Below are 13,440 nucleotides of genomic sequence, written 5' to 3' on the forward strand. Positions count from 1 at the left end.
TAGAGCATCCTAGAACTGCCTTTAGAGCATCCTAGAGCTCCCTTTAGAGCATCCTAGAGCTACCTTTAGAGCATCATAGAGCTGCCTTTGTTAACAACTAATACAGAAGTACCTTGGCAATAAAGAACAAGGATATGATGCACACGATTTCAACTATTCCGTTTCAGAAAACATTGCTTTTCAGCAACTTTATGAAGTAGAAATCCATGAAGGAAACCTAATCTGCCTAAAAGCGTAGATCACTTTGATGCACAGAGAGTGTGTCAGGTTTTTCAGCCCACGTATTTGTGGTCGACTGACAGACATGTCCAAAAATGAGTTGAGCTATGCATAGCGGTCTGTGGTGTGACTTTCTGGTAGTGAGAAGTTTCCATCCTTCAAATGACCTTGTGGCGCAGTTTCCTGTTACTGACTTTTCCTGTAGCCTAACTAACACTTTGTTAACTTTTACTCACAAGTAAGAGGCTACATTAAAGTATCACAATCCAAAATTGCTATATTACTCAATTGTTTATGTTTTTGTTTAATTTGAGTCTTCGTAATCCGACATGTACAGCTTCAAAATATGTTTAAATCTAGAGGATATTCAAAAACTTTTGCCTTGAAGTTACTTCCTCCACGAGCTTTTTACATCCATGACCGGAAATTTCACACAAGATTAACACATTCTGTTTGCAATTCTAACATGTTCTGTGGCATGCGAAATGATTTGATAACCTGTTTCCAATACATTTTAAATGTACTTAGGAACAGAAAATGAGCACCAAACGCAAGTGTTTCTGAAAGAAAAGACGGGGTAGAATGCATTTTCATGTTACAAGCCAAGTTGTGTTACAATGAGATTTGTTATTGTGTAATTATAGTATTTTCAACATGTACATTTCCAGTAGGGCAGCCCCTACCAAATTACTGACACACAAATAGGGGATTCAGTGTAATATTTTAAATAAATCTTTAAAAAAATGACTGCTCTATACTTTGATAATTCTTTATTTCAAATTAGCTTATGCTGTTAAAGATCTAGAAGACAACATTCAAGTTTTCCAGTGAAAAACCTAGACAAGTTGAAGACAAAATATCAAACCTCTCCCACAGTTAATAGTTCATATCAACAAAGCACTCAGGCTTCAAGGCCTCTGAGAGATCACAATGGCAAAATCATGATCAGACCTGGCTTCAAATATTTAATTTTATGACCAGTTTCCCTGACACAGATTAAGCCTTGTCATGGACTAAGAAGCACTTTCAATGGAGAATCTCTCCATTAAAAAATGTTTTTTTAGTCTCAGACTAGGATTCATCTTTGTCTGGGAAACCTTTCCCTTAGCATTTGCTTCAGTCTGTCTAGACTGCCAGAGTCTGGGTGGAGTTTGCAGTTTTGTGACTATTCGATTGGTTCCTTTGTGCCAGGCAAGCTCAATCAATGCCAATTGCATTTGAACCCAAGTCTAATCATGGACACCATAATCACAATAATCACTTTTGCTTCCTCTCAAAACACCTTAGCAATACCAACAGCCCGTGTACGTTCTCTCCTGTAAACCAAATTAAGGCAAGGGTTAATGTTCTAATCTAAAGCCATGATTAGGTCTTGACACACCTCTCTCAACTTAAGTTACCCCACCCAAATTTCCCCGAAGCCTACTTTACACATGAAGCCATGGTTACCACCAGAGGAAGAAATAGAAGCCTGTACTCATGTGTGTCCCTGGGTGTGCATCCCAAATGGCAGCCTATTCCATATATAGTGCACTACTTTTGACCAGAGCCCTGTGGGCCTTAATCAAAGGTGAAAAGTAGTGCACTATAGGGAATGGAGTGTTTTTAGACTCTATGTAAAGGCAATCTGGTGTCTAGAATAGGCCTAGAACGTATCCTGCTGTTAGCGGTGAACCTTCTAAATGGCTGTTTGATTATTTACAAAAATATTATTTTCTATCAATGTGCCACAGAAACAACACATGGCAAACTGACTGAAGAGAGGAAAATGGACAAAATCGTAATTGTTAAAATCCCAATCATAAAATATGAATAGAAAGCATCATTCAAACATTTCATCCAGTGTTAAAGTGCTTTTAGTTGGGTTACAAGCACAAATCTATATACATTCCAGTAATATTAAGTGCTACAAACGCTCCTAAGGTGCAAAGGTACTTAATAAAGTGCTAACTGCAGTCCTCTGTATCAACAATAACAGATATATCTGTGCAGAAAAGGCATACTGACGACTATACACAGCACCTTAAAATCATCTTCTCTCGTCTTCTTCATATCCAGTCAAAGTCCACAACAGGTCTACATTCTTTTTTGTATTGATACATTTGTGTTATCATTTCACCAAAGTGCTTTAAGCTAGCATATTCTACAGTACATTGGCACGTACCAATAACAAATAACAAAATCACAAGACATTCTAAAATGTTACATATTTGTATGTTTTTACAGTGTATTTATGGACGGATGTCCAGTACGTTGGCAGAGAAGCATCAGTACAAAGTCTGAATCCCAAATGGCACCCTATTCCCTATGTAGTGCACTACTTTTGACCAGGGCCCGTAGGGGATATAAAGGGAGTAGGGTGCCATTTGCGATCCACGCTAAGCATTCAAAGCCTTTCCAGGGGCTTCCCCCTCTCCAGCCATAACACACTTTGCCCCTCAATATTTCTATACGTACCAATTTCATGTAAATAAACAACAAGCAATGAATTTATCATTTCAATATTTGTAGTAAACTGTAACAGACCCTGCTTAGAATCCAGTGTATGCTATACCTAGGTTCATATACTATTTACATCTTTCAAATAGTTTGAGTTTGCTTTAGTCTTACTGAAGTGCCAGATGGGCAGGGTTAGCGGTTTCCGGACTATTCTATTGGATCCATTAAGCCAGGCAAAGCTCAATCAAGCACGGACAAAAGTATTTGAAATGATTTCCAATAGTATTTGAACCCAGGTCTGGTGTATGTGTCTCAGTGTGTAGGCTCTCAGACATTGCTGATGCGGACACTGAGAGGGCTACTGTCTCTGACCCTCCCTCTCCCTTCCTCTCCTCTCTCCCTGTAGCTCTGCTCCAATCGGATCTTCTCCGGGTCAGTCCCCTCCACACCCCCTCCTCCTCCTCCTCCGTTGCCATGGTAGCTCTGTGGGCGGGATGTTTTGAAGAGGGGCGTGGTCTTGGTTTTGGCCACTTTGTCGAAGAAGGCAAAGTCGGCCACGTACTTCCCTGAGGGGGAGAGGGAGACCACAGGGGGGAACTCATACCCCCACAGGATCTCGTCAGGCAGGTAGGAGGTACGCACCTGGCAGGTGGCTGAGGTGGGCTCTACCGTGGCACTCATGATAACCAGCAGCTCAAAGTCCGCCAGCTCAGGATCTGTCCATCCCCCGCCTGAGGAGAGAGAGAGAGAGAGAGAGAGAGAGAGAGAGAGAGAGAGAGAGAGAGAGAGAGAGAGAGAGAGAGAGAGAGAGAGAGAGAGAGAGAGAGAGAGAGAGAGAGAGAGAGAGAGAGAGAGAGAGAGAGAGAGAGAGAGATCTCAAATTAAAGGCCCTGACACACACACAAACACACAGATCCATTCCTGTAGTTCTAGGCTGGTCCCATAGGGCCCTGTTCAAAAGTAGTGCACTATATAGGGTGCCATTTGGGATGCACACACAGATCCATTCCCACACACAGATCCATTCCAACAGTAATAACCAGGCGTACCCTTGGCGGCCCAGGCCCTGAGCGGGCTGTTGTCGTCTATGATGTGGTAAAATGTGAGGGGGAGGATGAGGAAGGGGCTGTCGCTGGACGTGTCCACCTGGAAGGGAACGTTCCTCTGGTCCAGACGCACCGTCTCCCCCTCCTTAGTATGAGATGTCTGCAGCAGCTTCCCCGTCACCTAGGGGGCGCACACAATCCCTAGGGCAGGTGTTTTCAAACTGAGGTCTGCGGACGCCCGGGGTTCCACAAGGGGGTGCCAGGGGGTCCGTGGAAAATGTTTATAAATAAACAAAAAGCATTTTCTTCTTATTTTTTTTACACTAAATTAAATGTAGTTTTTTATAATACCTTATAATACCTACAGAACATGTTTTTTGATCAGTATACAAATAACCGTTGCATTTTCGTGTCTCACTCTGCCCTGGGGCCCTGACCTCCAGGGGGCCCCAAATAATATTATTATTATTTCCGGCGGCAGGGTGCAAAGAACCCCAAACAAAACTCTAGCCCCAAAAGGCTAGAGCAGGCCCTGCTCAGATAGCATATATGTGTAGAATAGTAGGACATTTGCTTTAAAACTGCACAATTTTCTCTCAGACTCATGTCCTCACCAAGGGGCTCATAATATTTGGGGTGCTTGACGTTAAAACGTTTGAAAAGGGGACAACAGCCCGTCACGTTTGATTTTAGAGAGGATCAACTCTGCTCATATTTTTATTCTTCTTCACTATACAGCCAGGTTGTAAAAGAGAAAGCTAAGTGGGATAGATCCTTTGCCAAGATAATCCATACACCTGACAGGTGTGGCGTAGCAAGAAGCTGTTTAAACAGCATGATCATTACACAGGTGTACCTTGTGCTGGGGACAATAAAAGGCCACTCTAAAATGTGCAGTTTTGTCACACAACACAATGACACAGAGGTCTCAATGTTTTGAAGGAGCATGCAATTGGCATGCTGACTGCAGGAGCTGTTGCCAGAGAATGTAATTTCTCTACCGTAAGCCACCTCCAATATCATTTTAGAGAATTTGACAATACTGCACTTCCAACCAGCCTCACAACCGCAGACCACGTGTAACAAGGCCAGCCCAGGACCTCCACATCTGGCTTGTTCACCTGCGGTATCATCTGAGAACAGCGACCTGGACAGCTGATGAAACTGTGGGTTTGCACAAGCAAAGAATTTCTGCACAAACTGTCAGAAACCATTTCAGGGAAGCTCATCTGCTTGCTCGTCATCCTCACCAGGGTCTTGACCTGTTTGCAGTTCGGCGTCGTAACCAACCTCAGTGGACAAAAGCTCACCTTTGATGGCCACTGGCACGCTGGGGAAGTGTGCTCTTCATGGATGAATCCAGGTTTTAACTGTACTGGGCAGACGACAGGCGTATGGCGTCATTTGGGCAAACGGTTTGTTGATGCCAACGTTGTTAACAGAGTGTCCCATGGTGGTGGTGGGGTTATGTTATGGGCAGGCAAAAGTTACGGAAAACGAACAGAATTGCATTTTACCGATGGAAATTTGAATACACAGAGATACCATGACGAGATCGTAAGGCCCATTGTTGTGCCATTCATCCGCCGCCATCACCTCATGTTTCATCATCATCATGCACCATGTCGCAAGGATCTGTACACACTTCCTGGAAGCTGAAAGTGCCACAGTTGTTCCATGGCCTGCATACTCACCAGACATGTCACCCATTGAGCATGTTTGGGATGCTCTGGATCAACATGTACGACAGTTCCCGTTCCCACCAATATCCAGCAACTTTTAAGAGGAGTGGGACAACATTCCACAGGCCACAATCAACAGCCTGATCAACTCTATGTGAAGGAGATTTATTGCGCTGGTTTTCTGATCCACGCCCCTACCCTTTCTCTAAGGTATATGTGACCAACAGATGCATATACTGTATGTATTCCCAATCATGTGAAATCCATAGATTAGTGCCAAATTAATGTATTTCAATTGACTGATTTCCTAATAAGAACTATAACTCAGTAAGTAAAAAAATATATATATTGCATGTTGCATTCATTTTTTGGTTCAGTGTACTTTACACTTGCTGTTGAACCCACACCCACACGCACACGCACGCACGCACACACACACAAGCACACAAGCACACACACACACACACACACACACACACACACACACACACACAGTTGAGCAGTTACCTGGCACCCCAGCAGCAGGCTCTTCCGCATGTTGGCCACTCGGATCATGAGGCAGGGTCGGCCTTCGTGACTGGACACCACGGCGTGCTGGCTAAACTTCACCGTCTCACCTCGCTTCTTTGGCCGAGCCACCTGAGGAAAGCAGTAAAGACTATTGTATCTTGAGTTTAGGTTTGGTGTCAATTCCATTTCAATTTAGTCAATTCAGGAGACATTCAACAATTGAAGTACACATAGAAGTTAATTAGCAATTCAACTGACCGCAACAATGTGTGTATCAGAGATTTCAAACAGCGATGATGACCCAAGTGATGTAAGAAGGGTATAAAGGACAAAACACACCATGCCAACGAACGTTTGAAAGCAGTGGGTGGTCACGCAATCACCAGCTGGGAGTCCATTATTGGTGGCAATTCAAAATGTAGAATGGACGGGAAAAGAACAGAACATGACAGCAATGTTCTGTTCAGAAGCGATAGGACGGCCATCTGCTGCTTTTAACCGTTCATTGGCACTGTGTGTTTTGTCCTCAAGTGCAGTGCTCAGTAAGCCATACTCTACCTTGGCGAGGAAGGTTCCGGTGATGAAGATCTCCAGCACCATGGTGATGACGAGTTGCAGGATCAGGAGGATGATGGCAGCTGGACATTCCTCTGTGATGCAACGGAAGCCGTAGCCAATGGTGGTCTGGGACTCCAGCGAGAACAGGAATGCCCCAGTCAGCGTCTGCATCTGCAGCACACACGGGGTGTGGTTCGACGGTGGGTTGAACTCTGAGAGGGCCCAGAAGAGAGAGAGAGAGGGAGACAGAGAGAGGAGAGAAAGTGAGAAAGAGAGAGGAGAGAGGACAGAGAAAGAGAGGAGAAGGAAAGAGTGAGGGAGACGAGAGAGAGCAAAGGGAGATTGAGAGGAAGAACGAGAGAGAGGACAGAGGCCTTTTCTCAATTAGATTTGCTCAACTCCTGCATCCTCTCTCTGTCCTCTCTGGCCTCCTTTGGAAAATGGTCAAAGGTAATCGAAGAGAGGCGATGAGGAGAGTGAACGTGGACGAAAATGCGCTGGTATGAAATGAGAAGGTCCTTCTCCACTCGCGGGGCATTTACAGGGGTGGATCCCAAAATACATGTGTAAAGTGATAAAAGCAAATTAAGTTAGTTGTGAAAACCATTTTGTGGATATAAAGGTATAAGTAGCATATCGTTTTTAAATATGTGCATGCTTTTCTCCTTCGACAATACAACAGCTGATTCAAATGGGGTGTGGAAGACATAAAAACTCTTCTACTGTTGGATACACTCGTGCTTCCTCGCCACTTAGGAGGCTATCGAGGAGGGGAGGACCATCTTAACCTTGCCTACTAAAGAATTTACACACTCCTCGACCACTTATTGGTTTTTGGGTCACGGAGGAGAGAGGACGTAGGAGAATAGACAGAGGACGGACTTTTGCCCAAACAAGAAAAGGCCAGAGAGTGAGAGGAGAGATTGGGAAAGGGGCTCTGGTCAGAAGTAGTGCACTAACTATATAGGGAGTAAGGTGCCATTTTGGACAGCCAATGTACGTTACACAAAACTGAGTTGGTGGTTTTTGTTTAGTTGTACTGATCTAAAATGACAGTGGGACAGCGAATTGTACTGTAGTACTGAGGATTTTAAAATGTCTCCATTCTCTCCACTCTCTCACCTAGCAGATCTCCATGCACTAATGCCACCAGGTACCACAGAACCCCGAACAGGAACCACGTCCCCGTGAAGGTAAGGGTGAAGAGAAAGAACTTCCACCGCCACTGCATATCCAGGAACGTCGTCCAGAGGTCACGCATGTACAGGGCCGACCGCCCGCTGATGTGTTCGATGCGTACGTTACTCCGCCCATCCTTAGACAGAACACGTCTCCGCCTCCTCAAGGTCCCGCCCCCGCCGGGGCTCCCGGCGCCCAATAGGGGCTTTAGAACGTCTGTCTGCGTCTGCGAGTGACACACCTTTTGAGGGGAGCAGCTTCGGGAGGAAGGGGGCGTGGCAGATGTCATCTGTCAACGCAACAGGAATGAAGGAGAGACTGATTAGGTGACGTCTTTGGCACAGTAACAGGGCATGAAATAATAACTGTAAATAAAGTTTAGACATCCTGCAGTACAGATGTTAACCAGTTAATTAACCAGTGCTATTAAGATTATATTCTCAAACCACACAAGAGCAACAAAAGAGCATTGCAATTAATTAACATTTAGAAAGTCACTCGAGCTTTGATCGACAAACATCAAAACCAGTTGTCAGAGTTGAGTCTCACAATGGCAATGTAGGACTATAAAATGCATTACTGCACTTTCGCATTACTATTGTAATGCGAAAGTACTGCACTGTAGCCTTAAAGTTAAAAAAAATATATGCATCTTTTGCTGGAAGATTGCAGAACAGATGAAGACACAAACACAACATGACGAGGGACCAAACAAGCACATGCAGATTCCACACACTGTGTGTCCCAAATGGCAACCTATTCCCTCACTAATTTTGACCAGGGCCCTATGAGCTCTTGTCAAAAGTAATACACTATATAGTTAATAGGGTGTCATTTAGGACAAAGGCAAAAAGTCCTACAGAGTAACAACGTTTCCATCCACAGTTTGTGTGCGAGTAAAGTCATACCACACCATTTTTTGATGTGCAAATATTGATGTAATAACCATCATATCGAAGTAAACTTGGAGTCGTGATGATATGGTGTGTGGTCCTCCCACTACGACTCAGGAAGACGTGCAGTTTATTAGGCTACATATGGAATAAGTTACAATGAACTTCACAGGGTGGTGAAAGTGCCAGGTGATGAGCTTGATGCTCCTTTCTGGCGACATGATAATCGATGCTTGGTTGCCGTTTGACAAATAAACATATTCTTGCACTTTTGTCCATAATAATCTCATCATGTAGTCTATACTCGTACTGTATCTGCAAAGCTGTTGACTAGAGCACATGAACCATTACCAGGGTGGGCACATTTGCTATGAAACGCAACGAAGCCTATGTGACGAAGCCATTGAAAATACGATGGAAACCCATTTAACTTGTATGTTTTGTTACTATATATTTTTTATTCACTCGCAATTTAACTGCAAAAGTTACTTTTATGTGCACTGTGTCATCACGCAACGACTTTTATCCACAACAAGTCAGTTTGATGGAAACGCATCTCTAGTGTGACAATTTGCACTCCATATTTACGCGGATTTGGAAATCTGTCGCCAATTGGATGGAAACCGAGCTAATGTCATTCTCTCACTTACTTCCACAAAGCACGTAGGCCAGAAGTTGAACATGGCAAAGAGAAGTGGGAGAGACACAAATGAGAGATAAAATAGTTTGATAAGGGAAATGGGAATAAGAAGGAGGTGTAGAATTAGGATGACCAGATTAACATTACTGCATCAAAACAGACAACAGATACAGGGACTCACTTTGTGAGCCGTACAAAAAGGGAAACTGGGCCGATTAAATTAAGGCCAATGCTCTGTTAAAAACACTGAGTTTATCTAGATGAAGTAAAAAGAGACGTGACTGTGCTGTTGATTCCAAATAGAGGGCCCTTTAGTGGACAAAGAGTGAACTTCTGTCTAGAAACAGGATATGGTGATAAGAGTTAACAAGGAAGGCCAACATTCCCTTTCTGGTTGCCCTGCACCTTTCAAGCCGTGTCCCTTCTTGAATTCAAAAGGGAATTCACCAACTCCTAGAGGTCAGTGAATGATATAAATTCTTCTTTATTGTTAAAACCAAAACCCTTTGGCCCATAGCATAGCCTTCATCAGGGTTTTACAGATGGAACATGAAGGAGGCTTTTATAGGCCTTCCCTTCTTAACTCTCATGCTGGTCTCTCTCTCTCTCTCTCTCTCTCTCTCTCTCTCTCTCTCTCTCTCTCTCTCTCTCACTCTCTCTCTCTCGCACACATACACACACACACACACACACACACACACACACACACACACACACACACACACACACAATGTGTGTCACTGATGTTACCAGGCAGTGATTGTAGTCTACAGGAGTATAGTAATAAGACCTTTTAAATCACATTGACAAAAAAACGCAATGTTCTAATGCACATACACACGACATACACACAAATTCCAACTAAGTGACGTAAAAAATAAACACTGAAATAGCTCAGCAACAATGCAGAGTTTTACGTAAGCAATTACTGTTAATTACACATCTCTGGTTATGCAACTCTTTCATAGTTACAATGACAGTATTGAAAACTTTCACCGTGTCCCCCTTCATCAGCTCTCTCCCTCTCTCACACACACGCTCTTTCATTCTCATCCTCCCTTTTTTCTGAATGTGCAGCCTCAAGGCCTACAACTTGTACACAAGAAGATAACATCTTATTAATAAAAACTTTAACAAAAGAAGAAGCGTAACCAATCAATACCTTTCCAATAGGATGTATTCCATCTCCATGACAACACATCTACTTTTGTACAATGGTATTATTACTCTAATATCAGAATGATCAACTGAATCAAAACTTCTCCCTCTAAACTACAAAGGCGTTTTGCATGTTTTCCTGATCTCCCTCTCCTTTTCCTTTCCCTCTCCTGCTCCCTCTCTCACCCTCTTGCTCTCTCTCCCTTTCTCTCGCTCGCTCTCTCCCTCTCTATCTCTCCTCTCTCTCCTGTGTACACAGGAATGCTTTGTTTGGGTCAGAGATGAAAGGAACAAAAGAGACCATTGACAAAAACGACTGTCTGTGTGCGCGCGTGTGTGCGCGCGTGAGCGTGTGTGCATGCGTGTGTGGTGTGTTTGTGTGTGTGTGTGTGTGTGTGTGTGTGTGTGTGTGTGTGTGTGTGCGTGCGTGCGTGTGTGTGTGTGCCTGGTGTGTGAAAGGAAAAGAGAGAAAGAGATCTGTGACAAAAGGCCCTCGTTAATATTCCAGAGTGTAGAGTAATCCCCCACAAGTAGATACTGAAACACGCTATTACCCCCACTGTTGCCCCCATTCCCTCTCTCCCTTTCTACCCCTATCTCTCTCTTCCTCGCTTTCTTTCTCTTCCCGGCTCTCGTTCTTTACTGCTCATGCCGTCTCCCTCCCTCTCCATCTCTCTCTCTCACACACACACACACACACCAATCGTAGTTCATTGTTGCACAGCATAGAAAGAAGCCGTCATAACATAACGTTAATTACCACCTCAGTTTACACCGATCAGTGCTTCCAGATCCATACTGAATAGTTCCATACAGCTCTAACTTACAGCTGTTCCTCTCATCGCTAGCTACTGTTATTATTGACTAACACTATTCCATCCAGACCACCCTAAAGCTGCTCTTCGACTGTGACACTGGTGTTTCACTGGGGAATTCACCTTGAAGTTATACTAGGGAAATTGTGTTTCCATATAGCTAGGGCTGACACTGAGGACTTGTGAAGAGCAGAATCAACAACCTCTGTATAACCAAACTGATGGCCAAACCATAGAGCTCCACAATCCCTCAGGTTCCATTCTCTGCTCCAGGACCACAATGGAAATAAGTAGTAAAACATTTTTTTGTGTTATCCTCAATTATTGTAAATGTACTGAACCCACATTTGTGGTTGAATTGTGTTTGATATTGTCCAATAAATCAAATCAAATGTAAAAAATATATATTTTTAAATCCATATGCTGTCCTCTGTTCCTCTATTGTTTTGGTTAACTCAGGGATCATTGAAAATTGATGCAATTTTTACAAAAACTTAAATTCATTTTACTTCTTTAATTGATTGGCGTCAATTTGAATTGACCCCAACCCATGCAGTAGAGATGTAACATGGGGCAGGAATCCCCGAAGCTGTGGTGAAAATGTGTTTCCCTTATTAGCCTACTCTTTGGTTAACTCTCTGGCACACACCAATTGTCATGTATCACCTCCAAATAAGAGTACATTACTAAGCGGGTTATTTTTTTTTTAATGATAGGCATTAGGTTGATGTGTATTTGACCATTAACAAACATCTGAAATAAACACCTTTTAGGATGTTGAAGGGTCATGACTTTTGATCAACAGTCATATGTCGCTCATCAACTGCAAAACCCTCCCACTGACTCCTCACTAAACATAGCCCAAAAGAGCCAAGTTATGAAATGAAAAGGTAGTCAATGAAAACTAGAGAAATTGATCATGTAAATGTAATATCTCCTCTTCATATTTATTGAGGTATTAATGGAGGCTACTCTGATGTAAGTCCTTAATTAAGCAACCTTGAATATTAACTAATAAATACCTGTTGTTTCATTTTTATCTGATAGCATAGTGTTGCAGCAGAATATGTTATTTTTTTGCTACAGACAGCTATATACAGGACTAGTAAAGGCCTGGTACTCTACTTTTGTTCATATTTTGTATTAATATATATATTATTATTATTAGATTTTTTTCGGGGATGTGGGTCTTATTCTGGTGACATGATGATCGATGCTTGGCGGCCTTTTGATTTGACTCTTTTTTCCATAATAATCTCATCTTGTAGGTAGGCACCCGCACCGTGTCTGTGAGCTGTTGGCCAGTGCAAAGACCAGAGTGGGCACATTCGCTACGTATTGCAATTTTGTTGTGACAAAACGACCTGTAGAGTTTAACATGAGATGGAAACCCATTTACTTGTATTTTTTTAACCGCAAAAATATTGGTACGTTTTTAGGTGCCCCATGTCATCACACATCTTTTTTTATCTGCAACAAGGCAATTTGATGGAAACACGGTTTAGAATATTTGCAAGAAAATCTGTCGCCAATTGGATGGAAACCTAGCTAGTAATACTGTAGTTGATTGTCTTATTAATATTTCCCCATCTTTATTTGGAGAGTGAGCCTAATTGAAAGGCCAATCAGCAAAATACATTTATATCTTTCTCTGAAGTGATACTTATTTGCCCCCAAAAAGTGTAACTTACCTTGACTTGATGTGTCTTGCAAGCCGCGTTTAAAAACTAATTGAAAAGTGCGTCAGAAGAAGGCAAAGTTCTTCCAGTACTAAACCGTAAGACTCCTTGACATTTGTCTAGTGCACTTGTCTGCATTGTTATCATACGCATGCTCATGCAACCCAGTCATTGCAATCCAACTTGGATGGTGTATTGGAAGAAACTACAGTAAGATTGTCAACTAGAAATAGATAGCCTATACCTTCTTTAAAATATAAAATACACAAAACTATCATTGATAGCTCAGGCTCTTCTCTTGAACCAAGCCGTAGATTTGTGACAAGATTTGTGTTGGGTTTATAAGTGGTCAGTTGATCTCTCTCTCTCTCTCTCTCTCTCTCTCTCTCTCTCTTATTCTCGGCTGGCCATGTAATTGCTGTAATTGGCAGCACTTCGTCAATGGCCTATCCTACCGAGCATGTCCGATGATGGCTCTCGTCCAGGGTGTTACGTGCGTATTGCTGATGCTTAAGACTCATCGTCTAGCCGCACGTAACGCACTGGTCCAGAGCTAGTCCGCATCTTGCTGTGGTGGTTTGAAGTGTTGCAGTTTGGCCGTTAACTGTCTTTGTGAACGCAT

The 13,440-nt window shown here is 42.9% G+C and overlaps 1 protein-coding gene across 3 annotated transcripts; it reads right to left on the reverse strand.

Moving 5' to 3' along the window:
- Nucleotides 1-974: 974 nt before the first annotated feature.
- LOC139376372 (ATP-sensitive inward rectifier potassium channel 10-like) lies at nt 975-13,107 on the reverse strand. 3 transcript variants are annotated; one of them, XM_071118884.1, is made up of 6 exons: nt 12,831-13,107; nt 7,577-7,922; nt 6,455-6,666; nt 5,894-6,025; nt 3,708-3,885; nt 975-3,389 (listed from the first exon to the last, which is right to left on the reverse strand). In XM_071118884.1, exons 2-6 carry the CDS (start codon nt 7,920-7,922, stop codon nt 2,986-2,988), a joined length of 1,272 nt encoding a protein of 423 aa, XP_070974985.1. In that variant the 5' UTR covers nt 12,831-13,107; the 3' UTR covers nt 975-2,985. The 3 variants fall into 3 exon arrangements, with proteins under 3 accessions (XP_070974985.1, XP_070974984.1, XP_070974986.1); XM_071118883.1 differs by lacking the exon at nt 12,831-13,107 and adding an exon at nt 10,329-10,425; XM_071118885.1 differs by lacking the exon at nt 12,831-13,107 and adding an exon at nt 10,329-10,419 and having other exon boundaries at nt 7,577-7,890.
- Nucleotides 13,108-13,440: the final 333 nt, after the last annotated feature.

This window comes from Oncorhynchus clarkii, chromosome 20 (assembly GCF_045791955.1).
Source record: "Oncorhynchus clarkii lewisi isolate Uvic-CL-2024 chromosome 20, UVic_Ocla_1.0, whole genome shotgun sequence".
NCBI lineage: Eukaryota > Metazoa > Chordata > Actinopteri > Salmoniformes > Salmonidae > Oncorhynchus > Oncorhynchus clarkii.